The sequence below is a fragment of the Aulonocara stuartgranti genome, assembly GCF_965226115.1.
Source record: "Aulonocara stuartgranti genome assembly, chromosome: 4".
NCBI classification, from domain to species: Eukaryota; Metazoa; Chordata; class Actinopteri; order Cichliformes; family Cichlidae; genus Aulonocara; species Aulonocara stuartgranti.
Genome location: NC_138942.1, coordinates 14,692,111 through 14,717,572, shown reverse-complemented (window position 1 = coordinate 14,717,572; position 25,462 = coordinate 14,692,111). Strand labels below are relative to the sequence as shown.

Sequence of the window (25,462 nt, the reverse complement as noted above, 5' to 3'; positions counted from 1 at the left end):
ATGAGAGTTAGAAGAAGAGTCATGCCCACAGCCCCCAGTCTGGGTCCAGAGGTCAGTGTTTTTAGAGGAGGGAGGAGATAAATGCAGTGGGTACAGCTGAACTTAAAGACCTTCAGGGTTTGGTCTCAAAGGTCTACGGTGTCTGAAGGTGCACGGTCTCAGGGGTGGGGGTGATGTGACGGAGCGAAAGAGTGGCCAAGGAGTGGAAAGAAGTCAGGCTAGTGGTGGGGGTGACCATCTGGATTGGATTGTAGACATTCCTCAGGATGAGTGTTCGTAAAGGTCGAAGAAAAAAAAGAAGAGGGGTCACTGGGCCCTCAGTGTGTGTGTGTGTGTGTCTGTGTGTTTATTATTCTTTGGCTCACTCGGTGTTTCAGTTTATGATTGTGGTCGGTTCGGCAATGTTTAAGGTATTTCTTCCCCAGTGGGATCGTGGAAAGGGAGATACTTTCAACAACATTTACGTGCGCAGTACTGCAGGTGTATATTAACGCCGAGCTTGCACGCACTTGCAGGAGGGAGGTCTGCGATCATGCTGTCGCTGGACGAGCCTCTGGACCTGAAGCTTCCTCGGAGGGCCAACGGGAAGGACAGAGGGGCGCGCAATCCTCCTCTCTCACCGCTGCACCCCAAACATGCTCGCCAGCTCCACATGGCAGATGATGGGACAGCAGTCATAGAGCCTGCCTCACCAGCATCTCCACACACAGGTGAGTAATAACAAACCACAACACAACTGTTTCTATGTTTAAGTGGACACACTGAGGCTAGTGTCCCTGTGTTGTGTTTTCATAGGCGTGCAGGTGGTCCCTCATGATCGAACAGACACTCCCACCCCCCCTGCAGTGGACCTGAGCATGTCTCCATCCTCCCGCCACACCCCAAGCTCTCCAGAAATGACCAACGGAAACTACATCCCTTCAGGCGTGAGTATATCAGAGCTCAAATTCACACACACACACACTCTGACAAGCACACATAAGTGCTCCAAATCCACATTTTCTCATACTCTCATACTCTTTTCTTCGTTCACCTCCAAGTTGTTGTTAAAATGAACACCGTCTCTCACTGCAGCGGTGAGTGAGCACACTTTCCTGTCGACAGCTAGGAGTGAGTCAGCCTGCTAGGGTCAGCAAATCAGGAACAACATCGGGTTGTGTCACACTCACATAAGGGAATCAGGCTATGGAAAGGGTGGGAGGCCTCTGTGTGAGACAGAGTGGCAGAGTGAGGGGGTAAAGTCTTATCAAACACCTCTTGTGTCCCCAACAAATACCTTTGTCTGTGCAACTTGGACTCAGTGGCCCTGCTGGCATGATGTGTGTGTGTGTATGGATGTTGGTGTGTACATTTATAATCGGATTTAAGACATGCAGACCTCACGCCGCCTAATTCAATTCCCACGCAATTGAATTGAGGCATGCTGGCTGGGGCCATTCAGTCGCCCCACATCTTATTGAGTCTCACATCCCTCCAACCCAAACCCACCGCAGCACACACTTAACTTATCCCTGTGGACATAGATTGGAGACTATCAGTCTATCTTACCGTCACACCCAAAAATAAGACCTCTTACAAAGTAGCTCACACACTTTTTGCACACAGAGCTGCAGCTCAGTGCAGGGAAACGGCGTCATTTTATGAAATTTGTCACCTGCGCATTCTAACACTGAAGACTGTGATCTCTCTGTACGCCCTTTTTCTCCGTCTGTGCTCCCCTTGAAATCTCCGTGTACCTGTGTGGCTCTTTGTAAACGCAGCATTTCATCCTTCCCGTTCTCTCCTCGAGCTAAGATAAACTGTGTGTGTATGAGTGTGTGTGGGTGAGCTGGTGCATTAGATCTTTGAGCCCCAGCTGAGATCCAGCGAATCTTACATCTCTCATGCCGAGCTCAGGGATGTAGGGAGGTTTTGTAGTGCACAGCGGGAAACTACTAGAGGAAAAGTGGAAGGGATTTTTTTTGAAGGGAAGGACATGAATCTGCAGTTCAGTACTCCATTGATAAAAAGCGACACTTTTACTTTGTCAGTCAGTCCGTCCATCAGCACCTGTCTGCTTTTCCAATGCAGCGCACTCCACAGCTTTAAAGCTGGAAGTGCAACAGCTAGTACTAAACAGAAGGTTTCACCCTTATACGATCATAACTATGGACAGTGGCAGCTGAGTGTTATTTACATATATCCTTTCATTTTCTGGGTTTTATGATATACAGTAAAGCTTGTGCAGCAGTTTAATAACTCTGTTGCTGTTTTCCCTCTTTTTTTTTTTGGTTTGTTTTTACCAGAATTCTCATATCTCACAGGCCTTCCAGTTCTTTGTGCCAATAGGACATGGGACAGGACTTCACCTTCCATCCTCTATGTTCATTGGCCAGACTAGTGACAAGAGATCCTCTCCAGATCTTTCAGCAGATGAACAGCTAGCCTGTCGTTGGAAGAAGGTAAAGCTTTTTCTGATGCCCTTGCAGGGAAGTTTGAATCAAATCAAAACAACTGCATTGTCACAAGATTATATTCAAATGCTTTTCCCTCCCTTAGTGCCATCTGCTGTTTGACTCCCTGCAAGACCTGGTGGACCACGTTAACGACTTCCACGTCAAACCTGAAAAGGATTCTGGGTACTGCTGCCACTGGGAGGGCTGTGCTCGCAAAGGGAGAGGGTTTAATGCTAGGTGAGTTGAAAACGGTTCATTTTGTCTCTGAGGGGGGAAATTCAACAAGTGAGAAATAGATTTAAAGCTTTTTCGTTTGTGTGTGCCGCAGGTACAAAATGCTCATCCACATTCGCACTCACACTAATGAGAAACCCCATCGCTGTCCCACCTGCAACAAGAGCTTCTCGCGCCTGGAGAATCTCAAGATACACAACCGCTCACACACAGGTCAGTGGTCAGAGCCCAGTGAGTACTGACGGATATCTGAGGCAGTGTTTGCTATACAATTAAACTGTAAAGTAAAAATTAATAAGGAAGTTCTTTATAATAGTCAGCTTGTGTTTTTGATGGCTTCTATCGAGTCATATTAAATAAAACATGACATTTTGTAAATGGCGATCTCCATTAGAGTAAGAAAGCAGGCTAAACCGAGCTGTGCTCATTGGCTGACTTGTGATTGGAGAGTCAATAGATAACAGCTGTTTGGTTTCAAAAAACTAAGACGATGACTGCAAAAACATTCAGCTTGAGGCTGTGAAATCCTTCATATAAAGTCTCTACTTAATTCCTACAAAGGCTTTTGTTTTTGTGGAGTAGATTTTTAAGATTTTCTGAATGAATCTAAACATCTGTATCATCTCTCCCCCTGCAGGTGAAAAGCCCTACATTTGTCCGTATGAGGGTTGCAACAAGCGCTACTCCAACTCCAGCGACCGCTTCAAACACACACGCACGCACTATGTGGACAAGCCCTACTACTGCAAGATGGTGGGCTGCTTGAAGCGCTACACAGATCCCAGCTCTCTCCGCAAGCACATCAAAGCCCACGGCCACTTTGTGACTCAGGAGCAGGGCTCCTCAGGTGGAGTGGGCTCCCTGTTAAAGGGAAGTCAGAGCGGGGGGTTTACTAGTGGTGGTGGGAAAGATTCAGAGTTGTCCTATGTGAGTGGAGCCCACATTATAATCCCAGGGGCAGCGGCTGCTCTCCTGGGAGGCCATGCTCTGCAGGGCCTGGGTGGAAGCCTGCCCCTGTCCCCACTCAGTTCTCGGCCCCTGGACCTCAGCACACTGGGCTGTGCCAACTCCCCTCCTGGCAGCTTGGGAGGAACATCCATCCTCTCTTTCAACGGCTCCCCGCTGGGTCTCACAAAGTCCCATCTTCTCTCCCCCGCGTTTCCCTCCTCGGCCCTGGGCCTGCCGATGGTGCCGGTTCTGGGGCCCGCATCCGAGTGCAAAGGAGAGGAGGCAGAGAATGAGGTGACTGGGGGGGCCCTGAACCTCTGCACAGGAGGGTCTCATGATCCTTTGTCCTGGGTCGTCATCCCCCCAGGCACTGTGGTGCTCAAGCCAGCTGTGGTCAACTGATACACACACACACACACACACACACACACGTTTTACTAACACACATTCCAGAAGAGCTCAGGGGGTCGGGCTGGGAGGGTCAATGCCATAGTGAGGGTCTGGGCAGTCAAAGGTGATAGGGATTGGCTCGCACAATCAAATCCAGGCAATGCATTGGGATAGAGACACTTAAAGAATAAAAGCATACTTATCAAATCGGCAATCAGCAAAACAAGTGAAAATACTACACCTCACAAGAATGAGCGTGCAACGGAAGGCTATCGCATTGTTGGCAAAAAACTAAACTTGAGGCCCAAATGCTCTGTTCAGGAAACTTGTATGGCTAAGGCCTTACAACAGGCTCCTCTTTCCTCTCTTATTTTATACTCTACTCATTCCTGTTTGCTGTTTCTATGGACAAGGACCATGAAAGTGACAGTCTTAGTGCTCTGTGTTCTTACAAAAGTCCTCCTTCATTGACAAGTATTTATAAGACTGTACTTTGACAGTGTGCCTCCAGCTTCGCAGTGAGATACACACACACACACACACACACACACACACACACACACACACACACACACAAAATAAGTGACGCGCTCACATTTAGGCAAACAGGGGGATTCTCAAATCACTTTAAAGTTTTGACCTATTTCTCGCAGGACGCTGTGATTAATATGATCCAGACAAGCTTGCCAAACCAAAGCAAGTGAACTCAAATGTATTTGTGCGGGGTGACGAGACCATTAAACACAGCGAATAATAGCGTCAACTGGCTATAGTATCGAAACCTCAAAACTGCTGCTAACTATTGACAATCTGTCCCCAGTTTGGGGAGAGGGTGACCAACACAGACCAGCCTAGTCCACCAGAATGTGTACGAGGTGTGCAGACTAGGGGCTTTTAGGGGCACGGAGCAAACTGAGGACATAACATAGACAAACGGTGTTACATCACCTGGCAATCACCAATCGATTTTCAAGTGAGATTTAAGGCACTGTGGTGTAGCCGACACCCTCCAACCCCCCTCCTAGTAGGACGTGACACACACGACATCCTGCTTGCCTTTTACAGAACTAGCACTGTTTTTTTCTCTTGGATTGTCCAGCTGCGTTCTCGTAATTGAATCAACACGGCCATCTTGCGTATGAAAGGGCCACTGTGGCGATAAACACTACTGTCTTGTATTTTTTTTTTTTTTTTAAGTAACCCGACCCAAAACCAGCTGTGAAAAACAGGTGGTCGTCCAGTCGAGGTCCAACCCGGAGCCGTCGGTCGAATATTTGTCCTGAGTTCAACAAGTTTTCACGCTGTGCCAAAAGTACCTGGAAAACTGCAAGCGGGATGTTCACATTGTGCCACAGAGGAGGGGTGGAGGTGTGTTTGGGCGGGGGGGTGTTGTGCACTCAGTGCCACATACAGCTGGACTGAATATGAAGCCACACTATTGCAAACTGCCTCAATTTACTCTGTCCAAAGGGGCAAAAATGGACAAAACAACAACAAAAAAAGACTCATTTAACTTCTGGGAAACTTCTCATGGTTTGATAAAGCTGTCGACATGCACTTATCACAAACTATATCCCTTGTGTGTTCTTATGAAATGTTACACGGTTCTTTGATCAGTTGTTTTGCTCTCAGTCCGGTTTTTTTTCCTGCTGTGGGTCCTTCCAGACGCCTGTCGCTCAGTAATTGTCCGTGACACTGACTTTGATTGCTGCGTGCACAGAAGAGAGAGGTCGAGGAGCGGGAGAGGAGGATCATAACACAAGGAACATTCCCTCAAGAGACTGACATAAACCCCAGCCCTCCTCTCTCTTCACTCCTCCATCTCTCCCCTCTCCTTCCGCTTCATTGGCTGTCTCCTTTTTTCATCACTTTATCCAAGGGGGCGATACATTTAGTTATTGCTGTTTCGTGTTTTTTTTCTCTCTCTTTTTGTTTTGCTGTTGTTCAGACGAGACATTTTTTCTAATGTTGAAGATGCTTCTTGTGTTCTGTCATGGCTTCTCTGCAAATCAGCTTTCTGCTGTCGAGGATGAGTCTTTCGAGAGGTCGAAGAGTCGAAGAGAGGGAGAGCTTTGGTTGGTTTTCCAGCAGCAGTGGTCCCCAATCTGACATCTGGGAGACAAAAGGGATATTATTATAAATCTGAAGGGTCGGGTAATAATTTTTAAAAACTTTAAAAATGCTTCAGTAGATCAGTGGATGACACTAAGTCTGTTTGCCAGCCCGTTATTTTGCCATTAGACCTATATGTGAATAATCTTTAGTCTTTCTAGAATAATGAATCCAGTGTGATTCTTTTGCCCCTCAGGATCATTTTAATAATTCAAGTGATCTCTATCATCTAGTGCTGCCATCCACCCATCCATCCTCTTCAGGATTAGTAGGGGTGCTGGCGTGTATCCCAGCTTTTACTGGGCAAAAGGACAGCTCACCAGTCTGTCACAGGGCTAACAGAGAGACAGACCACTGTTCACACCTATGGCCAATTTTTTCCATTGTAGTATGTTATCATGTACTTTAACACACTGCCTTTCCCGAGCGTAACCTCACAGAGACAGTTAAGTCCTCAGTGTGGTTTCCTATACAGTGTCACAAACTCCTTAACTCCTCCCCCTTGGATGCCTTCTATGGGTAACCTTTGTTTCTCTTTGATCTGAGTCTTTTCTGTCATATTGCAGATCTGCTTCCAGAGCAAAATGACTGGGTTTGAATCAGAAGTGAGCTCTGCCTATACAGCTTACCAAGGCTACCCTTGGAAAAAAACATAGAACCTGCTCTAATGATCGTCAAACAACGTCTTTATTAATATGTAAAGGGCGACGCTGTTAAATTTCTTAGAGTTAAAATGAAACCGTGTTGTAAGGAACGGTATCAGTGTTTGGGGGATCTGCTGAACATATATTAAGACTAAGACCATACACTGTGCAAAAAGACAAGGTGGCAGACACAGTGATCTGTAATCTGTTCAGTAGGTTTGGGTTCAAATGAATGATGTGTGCAATTTTCATGCAGAACAAACAAGAGGCAGCACTTCCAAAACTTTACAGATTCTACCAAAACCTGGCAACCCTGATTTCGAGGCCATAACTGCAGATTTGATCCCTTTTGTCTTAAGCCAAAAGGTTGGAACCACTGCTTTGACATTACAGTCCTCCAAGACAAACACACCGGTGTGTGCCACTGAGGGAGTGTGAGCATAATAAATGTCTTTATTGAGAGAGTATCCGAAACAAAAAAACAACAAAAAGGAAAACATCTGACTGTGAAATGTTGGGCAGCACTGAGAGAGCGTGAGAGCAAAGAGAAAGGCTTGGCTGAATGAATAAATGAATAGACAAGGGACGGGGAGAGATGAGAGCAGAGGCTGTATGCCAGTGGAGGATGGCTGTGCAGCGCAGCCACTCTCCATCTGGCCACCTACCCCAGCAAACGGCCCTCTCAGCTCTGAAGTCGCTGTGCTGTGCCCAATGTGGCAGCCACTCAGAGGCATACCAGCCTGCAGAAAACTAGGCCACTGAACTCTAGCTGCCCTCTGGGCTTTTTTCTTTCTTTTTTTTTTATAGATTAAACCTACAGGCTCAACTCCCCCACCTCCCGGCCAAAAAGCTTTTCTTGTTTTGACAGGGATAGTAAAAAGGCCACTTTCACAGCAAACAAAAGAAGTATAAACCCCCGTGCCTGAGTTTGTGCTGCCCACAGGTCCACCAGGATTCACAGCCTACCTGTGTTTCTGCCTCAGTAATTTTGTTAGTCATTATTATCTCAGAGACCCCCCCCCAAAAAACACCACACACACACCATTGGCCTGTCTTTGGAGTCCGGGTGGGCATTGAATTGAAAAGAATTTCTCGCTCTTTGAGTGGACAATCCTGGCGTGTGATGTCACCAAAACAGGTGTTAAGTAGGCTAGACACGGTTTCCATGGCAACAGTGAAACCCACAGATGCTGCGGCTCTCCTCTTCCTCCTCCACCTCCCCTGTCTGTCTCTTCCTCTTGCTGGTCGAAGCCAGGGACAGAGACTCTGCGTGGCTGCAGAAGTCTGAACGATACTGACACGGATCCTTCCAGGGTCCACCCATCTTTAATATTAAATAAGCTGTACGATCCATTAACCCTTTGAGCTCAGCCTGTAATAAACCGCCCCCCTCCCCCCTTTATAGCGAGTGTAGATAAGGTGATGCTGTCACGTCTTTTCTCAGCGTAGTGCGTTATTCGTCGGTTGTTTTTGGGAACAAAGTCATTGTAAAAAGTCATTCGGAGTCGCTAAAATGTCTGAATTCTAAAATCTTATTTTTCATATAGCATAAAAAGAAAAAGTGGTACGCGTTCCTGCAGATTTTAACACTTCACGTTGAGACGTGTGGAGCTGAAATCCAGGGCAAAAAGCTGTCAGCGAGTCGGGTCAGGGTAAAAGGGGTGCCGCTGACCGAAAGCGCTACGGCGTTGCACAAAGGGTTAATGATAAGACTAAGGCCACGCAAGGCCTGTTCCAAGTTCTGTTTTTTTGCACATTTGTGAGATATTATGTCAGTATTTTAATTTTTCCAAGTGCCTTTTTATTATTATAGGTAAATATAGAAGTTATACACTATGAAAAAGAAAATGATTATATGAAAATATATTTTTTTTTCCTGGCGTCATGTTCTATGGTCGAACATGCAGAATTTTAGAGTTGTAAAAGTCTCCAATTGGTACAACATAGCGGCGTGCTCCTGTTTTAGAGGAATTTTATTACGATATTGATAATAATGTCAATGAAAACAAAAAAATGTTTAATAAAGCTGCATTTGATACTTCTGTGTGCATTTTCATTTCTATCTCACATATACATTAAAACAGGTGAAAACCCACCCAGAATAACCTGATTAACATTCAACTCGATGCAGTTAAATTCAGCACATAAGCTAAAATTGTATGTTTAGAATTATAGTTTCCTTTTTTGCACCTCATTGCTTGGCAAAAAAAGTGTCACAAAGTCAAAACTAGAGAAAAGGAGAAGACTTTTAATTGGGTTATAATTTACAGAGGATGGGGAGAGGAAAGACCGGGCATCGCTTTGTCCTTCATGTTTCCGTGTTCTGCTGTGATTGCTGCTTTTCTTCTTTTTTCTGTATACTTAGTTCCTCGTCCAGACGCTCTTTTGCTCGCACCACCTACACACAAACAATAACAGTGATGACAAAGAGAAAGAGGTGACTTCAATGTTTTTAAAATACAAATTAGTCACAGTAAAGAGGAAGTACAGAGCAACTGACTGAACGTCAAACATTACTCATTACAAAGAGTCGACTCCACCCACGTGTTACTTGATATTCAATGAGAAGACTAAAATAGGAGTGAGAAGTTTGTATTTGCACATCTGTCATAGAAACTATCAGGCTGGTCCTGAGAGCGAAAAAAACACTGAGCTTTCAAACATGGACTTTGGTCCGATCTGACCAGTCAGCCAGTGAAATCTGCCCCACAGTGACTTTTCTGTCTTTAGCCTTAAAACAGGTATTTTGAACACAAACAGCATCTCTGAGAATAAACAGTTTCTGAGGGAATCTGTCAGCATCAGAGTCATTTAACATCATCACTCTTTAGTTCAGTCTGATCAGACTGGTTAGTTTTCCCTCAGGAACTAAACAGCTCGTATGACCAGTTAACTTTGTATTGTGGAAGAAGGCAGGGCACTGAAACCTGCAACCGTCACATGATCTGTGCTACATGATCAACATGAACTACTTTATTCTGCTGAGTGTTTTCCCCAAGCAAAGTGTGAATGAGCGGAAATTCAACACAAAGAGCAAAGTTATGGTTTTGGTGTATTTCTATCATTTCCACCATTATGAGCAAATGCCAACTCTGATGTTGTGCCACTTTAAATTGACATGATACATATCTTTTATTTCGATACTTCCTCAGTTCTCAGACACATCTGACCAATAAGTGGAGCGAATGTTCTCAGCCTCTTGGTAGAGATTCCTTTTGGTTTGTTTGGATTCGTCGTTGCATCATCAGAACCCAAGAGAACAGCAAAAAAAGGGTGAAAATGCCTTTTGCAACAGTTTAAAAAACCTTTTAGAACAGCTAGTTCTGTCTTCACAATATCTGGCAGAAGAAAGATCTGAGTTTGAGACTCAAAACTCTGACACCTACAGGTATAAAATTGTACTTTTTAATTATTTATTTATTTTTTGGTGCTGATTTCATCTTTAGACAAGCAAAAACAATGTACCAATTTTTATGTTCATGCTGCCTTAACTGTACACATTTAAAAAAATGTCTGGAAAGTGAAAGTGAATGCACGTTTAGAGCACTTACTTTTGACTGTAGGTAAAAGGAACCGCCCACTGACTTGTCATTGACTTTAAAAAGGTGCTCGTAGTTCTGGTGAAGAGAAATGCTTCAGTGTTAGTATTCTAGTGACAGCATCTGACTCCATTTAATTATTCCCAGCAGAAACACACACTTTTTAACCAAATATTCTATCAAATCACATCAGTGACATGACATCAGAGATTCAGAAGTAAAAGAAAAGTACTTCAGCTTGCCATGTATTGTTGATGGAAATTGTCATGTAAAATATACCCGATGTTAGTGTTCTAGTGTTAAGCAAACGCTAAAAAAAAAATTCCATTACTTGATGACCACTTTAGAGATGGTTTACCTTCCATGCAGTCTTTGACGGTAAACTAACCAAACTACTGTATTTGTTTTAATAACTGTGTAAGAGTAAAAAGCTTCCACATCAGATGGTATTTAAAAAAAAAAAGCTTCTAAGATCTCCAGACCAATTTCAACCTTAAAAGGATCTAAAAGGATCACTAGTGTGACTGTACCTTCTGAATCTCTTCAGGGCTAAGTTCGGAGATATTGAGGATCTGCTGGGCCTCTTGCAAACTAATTCCAGTGATGCTGGAGGCTGCGGCCGACTCCTGACCCGAACGGCCCCTGGCCTGCGCTGCAGCTTGACTGGCTGTGTAGCAAAACACAACAAAAACAAATGTGATTCACATGCACACAGACACACATACACCTACAGTACCTGCCACTTGGGTACATTAGTTCCCATTAATTAACGCCAGGATCTATCTAATCAGCCAATTACATGGCAACAACTCAATGCACTGAGACATGCAGATGTGGTCAAGATGACATGCTGAAGTTCAAATATTGCATGCTGATCTACTATGATTTTCGCACATAACCATACGTAGGGTTTACGGAGAATGTTAAAAAATGAGAAAATATCCAGGCTGATGTCTAGGTGAAAGTACTTGGCTGATGCCCGAGGCCATCAACATTGAGAATGGGAAGACTGCTTTGAGCTGACAGGAAAGCAACAGTAATTCAAAGAATCACTCATTAGATCTAAGGTAGGCAGAGGACACATCAAAGCTTGAAGCAGGTGAGCTACAGCAGCAGAAGACAACACCGGCTGCTAATTTAGTATTGTTGCTGACCATGTCCATCCCTCCCTGCTTCCAACAGTCCTCAGATCTAAATCCAATAGAGAACTGATCTGAGGAATATTTACAGCAGCTTCGTGAACCTATGCCATGAAGAATTAAAGGCAGACATGAGGCCAGTGAACATGTAATGGTGATTAAAAAAAAAAAATGCTGATCAGACTTGTGACTTTGTGTGCAACATTTGTCTGAAAATTACAAAATGTGCTTCTAAGGTAACTAAAACTATAATGGTGTGCACAATTTACCTTACAGCCAGGGTGTGGCCCTATATTACTGAAAGTAAACTGATACTTCTTATATTACCTTATGCCAGGTGTTAAACTAGGATAGTACTTTGTAACAATGTATTCTGCGCAAGAATCGAATAATCGACTAACTCCGGGTCATACCTGCGTATTCTTGTCGCAAAGCACGAGCGAATGCACGTCCCACCACCTGAACTCCCATCACCACGATTTGTGCGAGATATTTAGCCTACAACAGGAGAAAAAAAAACATCAGGAATGACGGAGTTAATCACAAAAAACACCCAGAAGTGACTTTACAGTCAACAACACCTGCATTACATCTGTAAACAGCGACACGCTTTCCACACACGTCTACATCCTTTCTGGATGTGACTTTACTAAAAACTGTTTAAATTTAACCCTAAATCAAATTAAAGACCTCTCAGTGAAGAGGAGGCACAGCTGTCTTACGTCTTATGTGCGACAAACACACAAGGGAAGCTTCCGGAATAACCGCAGTCTCTAACAGTGTTGGCACATTAACACAAAAAGTATCAAATGTACTCTTACCATGATATAATAATAACAACAATAATAATATTAATAAAGCTTCAGCTAACAGCACGTCTCTTCTGTTTTCACATGCACGCTGAAGGTTACAGACAGGTCAGAGTTCAAGGAAGAGTCGACAATATCAAATTGAAGACGGCTCGGCTGGACGGAGAAAAATTGAACACTGACACCTGCTGGTCGGGAAGTCAAAGTGCAGTTTTCATTCAAAACAGTAAGACGATAAAATTAAACGAGTATACATGACTAAACTCTACTGATTAAAATAAATATGTTGGTAAATGTTCCTTGACACTGTATAATTAGCAATAAAAGAATTCAATAACTTAAGTGCTAAAAAAATAACTGTATGTTGAAAAACGCAGCTTATAAACTGTTTGACTCACAAGAAAAAATGGTGATGTGAATTAACACAGGACGGAAAAAGTCAGGCCAAACAAAATAAAGTACATATGAAGTTATAATGAACTGAAGCTGCAAATACAGTTTAACTGCAGCTACTGTTAACCATCATGGGCATGAATTTTATGGTACTTGGGGCTTTTAATGATTTCTTTTACTGGGCGTTCCAACAGGATAATGCTTCCAAACTCATATCAGGATAAAGTAGGCTAACATTAAACTTCTGGAATGGCCTTCCCAAAACCCAAATCTCAAAGCTATTTATATTTGTGGATTAGATTTAAAAGTTTAAAAGTCCAATTTAAACTAACTCTACCAATTCTGCCAAGTACAGTGGTCAAAAATTCAGCTAGAATTATCCCAGAAACTTATTGATGGAAACGAAACCTTGCTAAGGGACATTAAACCAAATGTTAGTGGGGATTTAAAAAAAAAAAATCACATATCGACTAGTTTTCTTAGTCATACAGAGACAAGCAGAAATGAGTTTAAAAGGTGTTTATTGCAAGACAATGTTGAAAAAAGTAAGACAGAAACAAAACAAACCTTTACTCACTGTATAAAAACAAATGGAAGGCAAGTTTATCTGATCCAAAAGTAGGAAGAAAAAGTATGGCCTTTGAGAATCACAAGCACTTACAGTATACATCACAAAAAACCTGACGACACCTAAGCAAAGTAAACATTTCGGTCCATCAGAGGTTGTAAACAAACTTTGTGAGATCAAGCCTGAATTACTGAAGGTACCGCTGTAGCTCTACAAAGAAACTACATGACGGCTGCATTGTAAATTATTAATACTGTACTGTTGTCTAATTAACACCATCATAAGTTGTTAGTAGGAAAAATTAGATACTAAAATTAGCTCATTTAATGAGGGAGATCCCCGAAACAGTCAGAACACCGACAAGAGTCTAAATTAAAAGTTAATCTGCCCGATAAATAAAAAGAAAGACACAATCATCCTTAAGTATATAAAGCCCTGTCTTAAAACTCAAAAGCAAGTGGTTTATTTGTATTGACCTTTGATCGCCAACTATGAGACTACTACTGGCCATAAATTGAATCATATGTACCTGGCACCTAATTATGCTAGAATGGCTTCCGAGGCAAATATCAGCTAATAAAGAGAAGATAACGTAATGTTGCTGTAAATAGAAACTCCAGCTCATGGCTAAACATGAAAACTGGCGAACCTGTTTTATCCTCAGCGTGGATTTTTGCTGCTAAACTTGTGCTTGTGCATGTGTGAGCGTGTGGATTTAACCCAACTTAACAGGAAGACAATTGGTTTTATCAGCTGGGTGACGTAAAAATCTTTTTTTTTTTTTTTTTTTGCCATATAACATTTTTTATTGCAGAGCTGAGCACGCTGCCATGACTGGCCAGTATAAAATACAAGCAGTGGTCCACTGTGTAGGTACAGGTTGTTTTTTGACATGTAAACCTAAACAAACATTTTCTTTTTTTTTTTTGTACTTCAGGATACTGCCAGCGTGTATCACATTATCAAACCATGATCACACAGAGAGAAAAACAGATGAAAAGTACATGTGTGATATTTAAAACTTGCTTGATGTGAGAGTAAACCACGGGTCGGCCTGGTTTTGAGCACTCAGAGTTAACTGGTAATGTAGCATATAGCACTATTATTGTTCCTATGATTGTTCTAAAGCAATATGACTGAGATGGCTTCATTGTATATCCTGATAAATATTGCTGTACTGGATGGTGATTTCTTCCCATTAATACTGTGAAAAGAGTGATATTATTTCTTTATGCACACAAAAAAATGTTTTTAACCCAGAATGATTTCAAAAAATCAAATTTGATGATATAGAGATCAACAGATGATATCATGCATACAGTACTGAAACCAGAAGGTTGTACAGAAGATAAGGAGTTGTTTTTTTTTCAAAAAATGATGGAGTTATTGTGCAGTAATGATGCAGCAATCTGTGTGTGCTCAGTAGGCTGAGATGTACACCGATGAAGTGACTGGCAATATAACACTGGAGCTGTTCTCCTCTATCTGCTGTTGGCACGGCGACTGGACCAAAGGCACATCCCCATTAATCGTCCTAAATGACAAAGAAACAAAAGTTAGCAAAAGTACAACCCTGGCTTGCAACTTACCTTCAGTCTCTACTGACCCTTCTGTCTGACAGTAATCACAGCAAACTATTTAATGCATTTAAAAAAGTGTTGACAGAACATCCATGTTTATTGGTCATAAAGCTTTCTGGGTCAGCTGCAAGGGAATAGAAATCCGAATTTACCTCTTCAACACCATGCTAAAAACAGCGGAACACCTGACTGTCACAGTGTAACACAAAATCAGTTAAACTTCAGCGATAGCAATCTATCCAGTTAGGATGCATAAGCTATTGTGACTCATTGTGCATCGCATCTGCTTTGGTGCAAATTAAAGTGAAAACAGGTGCGCTGGAGAGAAAACAACAAGACATCCTTAAAAAGGGGATGTTTTTATCATTTTTAGCCTTTATTGCACAGGACAGTAGAGAGTGGATAGGAAGGAATGACAGAAAATGACACGCAGGCCTCTGCAGCCTTTTGACCCACACATGCTCAATCAGATGAGAGTTATAGTGGCCTAAAAGGGAATGGTTTTGCAGGTGGTGCCGACACACCACGGTGCTCTCCTTATCAACTCCTGACTGATTTTTCTCAAGTTTTGCGCTGTCATTACTGGTAACACAAGACGGCACCTGCAGCTCGTTCAGGTTGCTCAGGTTGTCCGGCTTCTCCCGATTGTTTGCCGTGCCTCTCAGCACAGTTTCCAGTGTTGAGGGTGTGTTACACAATGTTGCACAGTGCACCTGTTGTCACTTTAATTTGAGCCAAAACAAGTGAAACAGTGGTTTACGCTTCCTAACTGCAGAGATTGATGCTCCTTGAGGTTGACTGACTGATTAAATGTGTTCCTGTTAGTTCAACATCAGCATTTTTGAACCAATCAGTATTTATTCAGAAAGAAAGAAACATCAAAGTCACACATTCATATTTTGATCACATTCACTTACCCACTCATCTTCATCCACCCCCTCATAGGACTCTTGTGGTAGTGGGTCATCCATATTTCCCAGCTTAGCCACCATGGCATTCAGAAGCTGGATCACACACACATTTATTAATAATTTATTACGTACTGAATAAGTATTAAATACTTAAACTTTGGAGATCTATTCGAAATAAAAGTATACAGTATTTGAGCTTCTTTTCACCTCGTCTTTCTTCTGTTCATCAGTTTTTTCCTCCAGGTAAACAGATGAGGGAAGGTATTTCCTCACTGGAGCCTCTTTGGGGGCCTCACTCACTAGAGGATGGGGAATAAACATACCAAGACATGTCTAGTGCTGACACGCAGACTGTAGATGTAAGAATCTTGATTTGGAGTGACAGGCATGCTAGATAAGGGCATGTGTGTATATGTTTTGTGTCGTTGCCTGCACCTGGCGTCATGTCTTTAGGCTTCAAGCTGATCTTTTTGTGTTGGTCGTTGGAGCCGGAGAGCCAGGCAGAGCCAGTAAGTGCTGGTTCCCACCACACCGCTGTGTCTGAGTACACATCATCCTGGAAAAACTCTTTCTGGAGACACAAAAAAGCCATACACAATTAGGTATACAGCGTCTAATAAGAGCTACAGTTACTTTTTAGAAAAAGCATCAGGAGGGGAAAGCATGTAATGTTCCAAGTTGGCCACAAGGTGATGCAGTTGGCTCACCTTGACCCTTGGCACTTTGAAGGCCACTGGCTCTATGGTTGTCTTGGTGAGCATCAGTCCAACAGCTACCTCCACATCGCGAACATTGCACTCAGTCTTAGGCAGAAAGGCCAAACCCTGCAAACAGGAAACATTTTGATTTAGTTCAACGATATCCAGTTAACTTAAAAAGAAGCGGAAAACAATGAATGAAACATAAAGGGAGCGATTGTGACACCTTATGTGGTTCGGGAGAATTGAAACTGCTGCACTCAATAAAATATGGATCTTCAGGGACGATCTCATAAATGTACACTCTGGTGTCACCCTGACAAAGAAACACAGTCAGGTTAAATCTTATTTCATGGAACAATGGCTATGGAGAGTAAATATTTCTGTTTGTGTGCTCACTTTTCCAGTTAGGATGACGACACTGGTGTCGGGGTCATAGTATGGGATCAGTGTGGAAGGGGAGACGTTTACAGGAACACTGGATACGGCCCCAGAGGACAGGGAGCTAGCAGAGTACAGGTACAGTCCTCTCTCACTGCGACTGTAGAAGAAGGAAAAGAGTGAGTAGACAAGTTCTCCTGTGACTTTCTCGTTGGTGCTCCAACAACCTGCCTGCTTAAAAACTCTCTGACATTTGCAGTACCTGTCAAATCCAGACACCAGCAAGTACTTGCCATCACAGACCCACACCACACGAGCTCCCCTGTGGCCCTCAGGCCCCGGGCCCTCCTGAAAGAAGAGCGAAATTAGCATTTAAGTGTCTGTCGGTGTCCCCAGATAGGCAGACTTAACGACTTAATGGCTTTAAGGAAATCTGAGCACCTGGCGAAAATACATGCAAGCATTTCTTTGAGCTGTAAATCATGTGAAACTACTGTAGTAGAGCCCAAGAATATCAAATATAGAGCTGGAAATGAGCACAACAAGTCGATATGTTGTAGGAGTCTGTTTCTTAGTGTACTAGAATTCAAAAACGAGGCTCAGATGTGTGGATTTGTCCTATTTTCACAAAACACAAATCATTTCTAGAAAGTTGGTGATACACACCTGCACAGGTGAAGTGGATTTGCGAGGATCGTAGATACGAACTTTCCCATCCTTGCAAACTGTAGCCAGAAGCTTCCCATCTGGGCTCCACGCCATGCCAAACACCTGATGAGATCCACAAAGAGGAGCACAAGAGAAGATGAAGAAGAAATCAGGAATTTTAAGATGATCAGGTTTTCATCAGGACATTGTATGGAAACTGATCCAGATATCCAAATAGGTGCAGACAGTCTGCACATACGGCATCATTTTCTTTGGCTTCTTAAACACAGAATGAAATCACAAAGTGTTTCTGTATTTAACCTCATGTACTTCTTGATCACTCACCTGGTCCTGGTGTCCATCGAGAACTTTGACTTGTTTTCCGGTCTCTAGGTTCCACAGTCTGACTGTGAGATCATATGATGAAGAAACCAGGAGTCCACTGGCCAGAGGGTGGAACGTGATGGAGTAGATTTTCTCTGTGTGGCCTGCAAAGTGTCGCCTCAGAAGTCAGTATTGTCTGTAATGTTGTTAAGGAGCGTGGTGCGAATTTCTTTTTGAACTACTTTTGAAACTCAAACTTAAATGTCCTCACTTTAACTTTGATGCAATCTCAGGTACCGTCGATAACATCACAATGTAACCAAAGCACAAAATAACTGGTATGACTGCAGTTAGGACCTCCTTCACCAGGCTCTCTACTAACTGACTGCTCGCAGTCAGTGGCAGTTTGGCTAAAGTTCTGCCTTTTCAGTAGAGAAATGCACCACACGCACTCTCAGATCATCTCTCTTTTTCTGTAAACTACAGATTGGAGGGAATGCAAAGTGTATTGCAAGGGAACACGCAGTACAAACATCTGCATACCTTCTAACTTGCAATAAATAAAACTCTACCTTGCATGATGATCTTAGGTTCAGTTAGGGTCTCTTTCAACCCGCCTTCTGGTACTTGCCAAACCCGGATCTTAGCATCATCACCAGCTAGCATGCACAGAGAGAGAGACAAGCAGGTTAAATACATACTGAGACACTTCCAATTTACCCTAAAGTGCATATGCACTCACCGACAGCAAGTCTATGTGTGTCAAAGGGGTCCCAAGCAAAGTCAGCCACATTGACAGAGTTTTGGATGGTGGGCAGGGCTGTATCTGGAAGTTTGCCAGGCTGGGAGCGCTGAGGAAAGGATTAAAAATACTCACACACATAGATACAGCACACACATGTCTAATTTCTCAATATAACTAACTACAGGGGAAAACGGGATCTGCAGTTTTATTAAACAACATCCCTCTATTTTTCTTCTGCTGCTGTACCTCAAATACGGCAATCTGTCCCCCGGAGATGGCGAGGGGCACTGCCACACGTTGGCGGTTGACACAGAAACCGTCACACTCGCCAGGTGTGGTCAGGTTGAGGCCACGAATGTTGGTGATGTGCGTGTCCCGGTGCATGACTGTCCCCTGGATATGACGGAACTTGGAAGTTGGCCCTGAATAAAAAAATAACAATAATTCAATATTAACAGCTTACTGTGTAAAGAAAGATAAAACGCCAACATGGGTAAGGAGAAATTAAGAGTGTGCGTTTGTGTTTTTTAATTTGTTTTTACCCATCAGGTTTTGGAAAGCCTTGGCAGTCTGGCTGGGACTGGGGCTGGGAACAAAGCCTGAGGAGAGGCCGGAGGTGGAGGAAGGAGAGCGAGATGGTGCGGCGCTGCTGCTGGGAGTGCTCAAAGGACTGCTGGAGGTAGAGCAGTCGCGAGCTTGATCCTGTGGGGAAGAGAGATGGGATTACTATCCTCAATCCACTGGTATTTTAAAAAGAAAATCAAGTTTAAATTGGGAGATTTTGCCCATCTTTTGAATAATTGTGCATCTCACCTCCTTGCTCCCTCCACTGGCCACTTCCTTTTTTGCAGGTGTCTGTTTTGCTGGTGCTGCCTTTTGTTTGGGACGTTTGTCTGGGTGCAGGCTAATTCTCTCCACCTACAATAAAACGAACAGCTTGAGCTTCCTGTGCAGCGTGAAGACTGGATTAAGCTTTTTGAAAATAGGGATCACGTACCTGCTTGTTCCCTCCCTTCCACCACTCCTCAGCAGACATGGCTGGGGTTGTGCCCACCGTGTCTGGGTAAAGGTCGTCATGAAACTCGTGACCTGAATTCTGGAAGACAAAAAATGAACACGGAGAACTTAAAATAAGTCCATCACCTTTATTTGCGAGCTGTAAGTATTGCTGTGCATCTACACACCTTGCGAGGGACCTGATAGCTGATCGGCAGGATGCAGCTGTCTGTCAGCTGAAGCACACGCACAACTTCGCAGGACATCACATCCAAGGCAAGCTTGGGGACCAGGGCAACGCCTTTTGTTGAGGTATCCGTCAGACAGTGGCTGACTATGGATGTGAGAATTAGAAGAAGAGATGGATCAGGATACTAGGAAAGACGACTGGTTGTGACATCTGTACAGACAGATAACAAACAGAGCTTCACCTTGAGAGAGGAAAGGCTCGGAGGAAGAGACTTCAAAGCAATCGATCCCAGTGTTTCCCTGCATAAGAATCAGAGAGGTGATGTTAATGGTGTGGTCATTCCAGCTGATATTTAAAAACATAACCAATAACAACAAATTTAATATTCAAGCATATATTTTTACCATGCCAGCCAGTAGAAGCAGACCTGTGTCCTCATCAAATAGTGGGATCAGTGTCCTGAAAGAAAAGAGACAAGAGAGAAAGAGACATTAGAAGCTGACATTCAAAATGATATACACATTTGCTCGGTAAATGAAAGGTCGCTGGTTCAAATCCCTTCAGGGTTGGGTCAGGAAGGCGTAAGATTCTGCTACAACAAAGCAGGGGGAGCTACCTGCTATGGCAATCCTCTGCCTTTGGCTCAGCAGAGAGTGGCTTGTCATTCAAAATTATATACACTCAAGTCCTCTTTGGGTTTAAGCATTAGTGAGCTGCCACTAGATGGTGTAGTATGCCCATTTATTTGGTAAAGGAGGCAGTAGAGTCCTGAGGCTAGCTACGGCTCTGAGAGATCCGAGAAACCAGTATTTTCTCACTATTCATGTTGAACATGGAATAATTTACAGAAAAGCCTAAATTTGTTGGTGAATTTAAAAGCATAATAAGGAATGCAGTGATGGAGACTTTCTTGCAGATGTTTCTTTTGAGAAGCTGTTTAATATTTGGAAGTTTTTTTAAAATATGCGTTTGTATTTTTTATATTGTGAATTTATATTTTTGTTGCATTTGCAACTTTTTAGAGACACTTCTGTTATATAGTTGTAACTGTGGCCAGGTTTTGCTCTCAGTGGGACTTCCTGGTAAAATAAATTTAATAATAACATGACTTGTTACTGCATTAAAACCAACAAGGTTGTGACGATAAGTAATGAGAGGAGAGGAGACCATGAGGCAAATGCCAGACATTCCAAATGTTATTTAAAAATGCAAAACATTACTGGAGGTGAGCGGGGAGGAGAACTGGAACTGGGAACAAGTTTCGTAGTTTATCAACATTATGATTTGTTAGATTAAAAAGATTTTTTTAAATCTCCAAATCCAGCTTTTATTATCAACACTTTTTCATTAATGTTTTGTTCAAACTTTCTAGTTCAACCTTGACCTTTCACCCATGCACGCTGAAAACAAGCCCACAGTCACCTGCCTTCTCTCATGATTTGAGTGAAGAAGATTGAGGGCTGCGGAAACTGAGCAAGCCATTTTAATCAGCAAGGAAAGGACAATTGGATGTGGTGACCAAACAGGAAACATTTGCGCAAACACTGGCAATGCTGACAAACATCTCCTGTTCTCCACCTCGGTGTCTGCTCTTAAATCTCCATTTCCAGTTTAGCTTCCAGGGCCGGTCACAGACGGGACAAGAGGACAGGGAGTGCTGGCTGATCCAACCGCTTCCCATTACAGACCACGGATAGTCTGATTGAAGTGGAGAGGCAGTCCGAATGATTGGTTTATGATGAAGACTTTGTGTAATGGTGCTATTCCAGGGGAACGCCACTTGGCTGCCTGCACATCAACTGAGACTGACAGACTGGTGATGTAATGCTTCAACTATGACAGCATAATGACAGACTTAGTTTGGGTATCTTAAGTGACAGGGAACGGAGACACGCGAGGGTTTATCGTGTGTACATGCGTGAGAGGTTCCAGAGAAAGAATGTATTTTGGATGAATTTGAGAATGGAGTTTGACGGCCACAGACTTTAACAGTTTAGCTAAGAAACTTGGTTTGCAGTGCTATCAAACAGGTGATCACACACCCACTTTATATTACTCTGCACTCACCCATTTCCTCTGATGCGCTGCTACTTTCTAATCTATAACTAGTTTCATGCAAAAATTCAATAAATAAAAGCATTGCTCCTTGTGCCAAAAAGCTGGCACCGCCATGGCACCACAAAATTGCCGGTCCCAACATTGAACCCCATGACGTCAATAGCTAAGAGTCCACTATGATTTTCTTCCCATACAAAGTATTCAGCTCTTAAACCTGTTGAAATATCAGCTGCTTCGCAAAAGCCACAACGGCAGAAATGACCCAGCGCACATCAAGGAACATAATCTTTTAAAACCTTTTAAGATCAGTCGTCTCCCTCCAGAACAACGTGACTGTCATTTTAATGTTTTGTTCCTTAAATGTTTATCCAGTAGGTGTAAGTCTTTTTTTAACGAGTGTTCCCTGCTCTTCTCATCCTCTTATGCTCTTTCTTTCTTTCTGTTTCAAAAACTGGACGAGTATCAGACCTGTGACTTCTCTGTTCCCCCAACATCCCTGCCTGTATCTCAGGCCTGTTAAGTCAGCGAGGGGCGGCCACGCTTCATTAGGCCGACTCCGTGTTCCCATATCCGAGACGCTCCACAGGGAGACCCTAAACACCTCCATTCCCACATCCCTCTCGCTGCCTGTCCTCCTGTCCCTCACCCGTTCAAGCCTTCCTCATTCAAAAACACAACCTTGCTTACAACCGTGAGCTCGCTTTGTCCTCCACAATCCCCAATTATTTCTCCAAATTGCCTTCAGTTTTTCTGAGGTCTTATCTCTGGTTTTCTCACAGTAAAAGTACAAGTCAAACATCCACATAACAGGAGCGGAGCTTTATCACTGATAGCGGCCTGTGTTTACTGTCGTATTTCATGCTCCACCTCACCACAAGAGCATTTTCCCACACAGGAAAACTCACGCAAAGCATGCATGTGCATATTTACACACACAGATTTACAAGATACACAGGCTAATTACGCAGCTTAATGATGTATGCATACATGTATTATTAATGACACAGTGCAGTTAGACTCACAGGACTGAGCTTGTTATGCAGATCCTGATCACACGGGCTGATTATGAATGAAAGGAAAACAATTACAGGGCTCATTCAGGAGAGGTGCGAGTGTAGCAGTGAACGCAGCCAGACATGCTAATCCAGACATAAGACCTTTCCAGTGCTGGGTGTGTGCTTCCAAGTTAAAACCACATGCACTAATTAGCCATCAAATAATACTGCAGAAGAGAAAGAAAAAGAGAAAACCAAACGAGAAAACTTATTACGAGTTATTATAATATCAGCTGGAAAACATGACAATTCAGCAACCCCGCCTTGAAAGATTTAACTTTTGCCAGACTCTTCTCAGTCGCATCTACACCCACTAACATCTTAACACCTTTCAAACTCTTGCAATGATTTGCAACGAGCCGCCCGGTGCTCCCAAATCCCCCTGGCTTCAGTCTGTCACTGGGACTCTGCTCCTGTCAGAGTTTACACAAAGCAGAGCACAGAGAGCACGCCTCCTGTCTCGTCTGCCATCGCCTCACACTGCTGCCTCACGCAGGCCCAAATGAACCATCATAAAACAACCTTCTGCCCCATGACAGCAGCCTTCATCACCAGCAGATATGATGGGTATATTACCCCAGCCTGCATCTGTGTGAGTGAGTCTGTGTGTGCGAGTGTGTGAGTCAGAATCAGCACAGGTATAGTATTATTGTGAGAATGTGCTGTCATTTGATAATGTATGAGATAGTGTATTTTATTGGAATAACTGGCTAATGGAGGGCCAGACAAGCAGACATGTGGATGAAAGACAAGTGCAGAAATTGTGTGTGTGTGTGTGTGTGTGTGTGTGTGTGTGTGTGTGTGTGTGTGTGTGTGTGTGTGTGTGTGTGTGTGTGTGTGTGTGTGTGTAAATTGATTGCTGTGCCCATTCTTAATGTTCAGTGACTGGACATTTTTGCTTGGTTGAACTCCATCAACCCTGAAGTTTCTTTCCAACTTTAGCTGCAGGTGCCCAATTATATGCACTTCCCAAATCTTGTGCACGCCAAAAACACACACACACACACACACACACACACACACACACACACACACACACACACACACACACACACACACACACACACACAGTCCTTTCAGTAGCACACTGAGGTGCATGTTCTTGTACCGTATGTTCTTCGGAAATATGAAAATGCACACCCACACAATGCTTGTGAGTGTGCAGGCACATCCAGTCACACTGATGCTATCAGACACACACAGTACTGTTACAGTATAAAGAGTATAGGTGGAGCTAATGGAAGCAGCCTGTGGAGGTATAATGTTATGGGTTGAGCTACGACCAGATCTGTATCACTCAAAGGGACCTTTCTCTGTCGTGTGAGATCACGGCCTTAAAGCTTGGCTAACCTTACTGCTATAAACACACACGTGCACAAAAACACACACACAGTAGACAGCTCAATAAGCTCCAGATGACAGGTAAGAGCTAGCCAGAAAGAGGATGCCTTTGAGGAATATGAAACCAGCTCAGTTGTTGTAGTCTTATTCAGACTGGATGGACAAACACTCGAACTATTAACTATTTTATTGAAATTCGCCCTCTCGCTGCTGTTAATCCTTCTATAAAAGGGTTCTCCTTTTGTCCTTGTTTAAGTATTCTTCTTCACTTGAAGTGAGAGGCTAATTGTAGAGGATGCTGTATGCTTGTAACCATGTGCTAGACCTATAAAATACTACTTTTCATGACGAGAACACTCAGAGTTCACCAAGTTCCACCAGAAAAAAGCCATTTTGACTTTATCTTGAGTCACAGCAGTGGAGAGTGTCCACTGTAATGTTTGTATACAATATAACCTGCCTTTTATTCACACCATCCGCCCTACTCCCATCTTCTTTATCAGTGTCCTGGTTATGTCATCCCCGTCAGTGGGAGTGATGGGTGCAGCGCTATCTCTGAGTTCACAGATCAACAGACCCTTCACCCTCAATCAGCCCACTTTATCAGCCCACCTGCCTCTACAGACTGAAAGCTTCAGCTTGTCCATCTGTATCTGACTGATTCACTGCAATCCTGCTGGTCAGCTATCTATCGGACTATTTGGCCACAAAGACTCTTGGGATAGGTCAGAGCACATTTTAGCAGTTTTGAATCACTGATTTTGAAGCATGAACGTGGTCTCCCCAGCAAATCTGAGAGATGGATCTGTTGATCCAACTACTTTTCACTGAAGTGTGGCTGTCAAGAAGCCATTCTTAAGGAAGGGAAATGGGGAGAAAGGACTGAGTCATGCCAAATTATACAAGAACGACTGAAAATCAGTGTCAACATATCTTATAAAGTGATGTATTCAAATTTTGAATACAACAGTGAGTGTCTACAGCCATCTGTAAAACACGGTGGAGACTCTGACATGGTTTGGGGCTATATTTTAGCCAGTAGGTTTGGGAATCTTGTCAATATTGATGGAAATATGAACGCAGAAATGTACCATCAGATTTTTAATCCATCACTCAGTACCATCTGGAAACCATCTGATAGACAACAGCTTCATTTTTCAGCATGACAATGATCCCAAACACACCGCTCATGCAGTGAAAGCATGCCTGGATAGAAAAACACACAATGGAACCCTATCAGTCATGGACTGGCCTCCCCAGAACAAAAGGCAGTCACATTCAGAGCTTTGAATGTCAAAAACTGAACTGGCTTCATATTCCTCAA

The 25,462-nt window shown here is 43.2% G+C and overlaps 4 protein-coding genes across 5 annotated transcripts in view; 2 read left to right on the top strand and 2 right to left on the bottom strand.

Moving 5' to 3' along the window:
• glis2b (GLIS family zinc finger 2b) overlaps positions 1-8,801 on the top strand; it is a 32,232-nt gene extending 23,431 nt beyond the window's left edge. Inside the window, exons 3-8 of one of the 2 annotated variants that reach the window (XM_082530276.1) lie at positions 516-710; positions 796-926; positions 2,304-2,441; positions 2,539-2,672; positions 2,764-2,882; positions 3,307-8,801. In XM_082530276.1, the coding sequence (XP_082386402.1) occupies positions 516-710; positions 796-926; positions 2,304-2,441; positions 2,539-2,672; positions 2,764-2,882; positions 3,307-4,019 (1,430 nt within the window). In that variant the 3' untranslated portion in view covers positions 4,020-8,801. Of the gene's footprint in view, positions 1-515; positions 711-795; positions 927-2,285; positions 2,442-2,538; positions 2,673-2,763; positions 2,883-3,306 lie in introns of both variants that reach the window. The other variant, XM_082530275.1, reaches the window with a different exon arrangement.
• tedc2 (tubulin epsilon and delta complex 2) overlaps positions 1-25,462 on the top strand; it is a 278,694-nt gene that overhangs the window by 122,509 nt on the left and 130,723 nt on the right. The window lies entirely within an intron of this gene.
• pam16 (presequence translocase associated motor 16) lies at positions 8,992-12,384 on the bottom strand. Its single transcript, XM_082530282.1, has 5 exons — positions 12,263-12,384; positions 11,855-11,939; positions 10,833-10,969; positions 10,315-10,380; positions 8,992-9,161 (listed from the first exon to the last, which is right to left on the bottom strand). Exons 1-5 carry the CDS (start codon positions 12,263-12,265, stop codon positions 9,072-9,074), a joined length of 381 nt encoding a protein of 126 aa, XP_082386408.1. The 5' UTR covers positions 12,266-12,384; the 3' UTR covers positions 8,992-9,071.
• coro7 (coronin 7) overlaps positions 13,148-25,462 on the bottom strand; it is a 115,600-nt gene continuing 103,285 nt past the window's right edge. The window contains exons 10-28 of the mRNA XM_082530273.1: positions 20,089-20,143; positions 19,926-19,983; positions 19,683-19,828; positions 19,496-19,594; positions 19,312-19,416; positions 19,041-19,200; positions 18,745-18,920; positions 18,496-18,604; positions 18,326-18,412; positions 17,775-17,917; positions 17,448-17,552; positions 17,044-17,129; positions 16,800-16,941; positions 16,627-16,716; positions 16,410-16,526; positions 16,138-16,273; positions 15,910-16,001; positions 15,709-15,795; positions 13,148-14,745 (exon numbers count right to left, since the gene is read on the bottom strand). Of these exons, the coding sequence (XP_082386399.1) occupies positions 14,737-14,745; positions 15,709-15,795; positions 15,910-16,001; positions 16,138-16,273; positions 16,410-16,526; positions 16,627-16,716; positions 16,800-16,941; positions 17,044-17,129; positions 17,448-17,552; positions 17,775-17,917; positions 18,326-18,412; positions 18,496-18,604; positions 18,745-18,920; positions 19,041-19,200; positions 19,312-19,416; positions 19,496-19,594; positions 19,683-19,828; positions 19,926-19,983; positions 20,089-20,143 (2,002 nt within the window). The 3' untranslated portion in view covers positions 13,148-14,736. The remainder of the gene's footprint in view (positions 14,746-15,708; positions 15,796-15,909; positions 16,002-16,137; positions 16,274-16,409; positions 16,527-16,626; positions 16,717-16,799; positions 16,942-17,043; positions 17,130-17,447; positions 17,553-17,774; positions 17,918-18,325; positions 18,413-18,495; positions 18,605-18,744; positions 18,921-19,040; positions 19,201-19,311; positions 19,417-19,495; positions 19,595-19,682; positions 19,829-19,925; positions 19,984-20,088; positions 20,144-25,462) is intronic.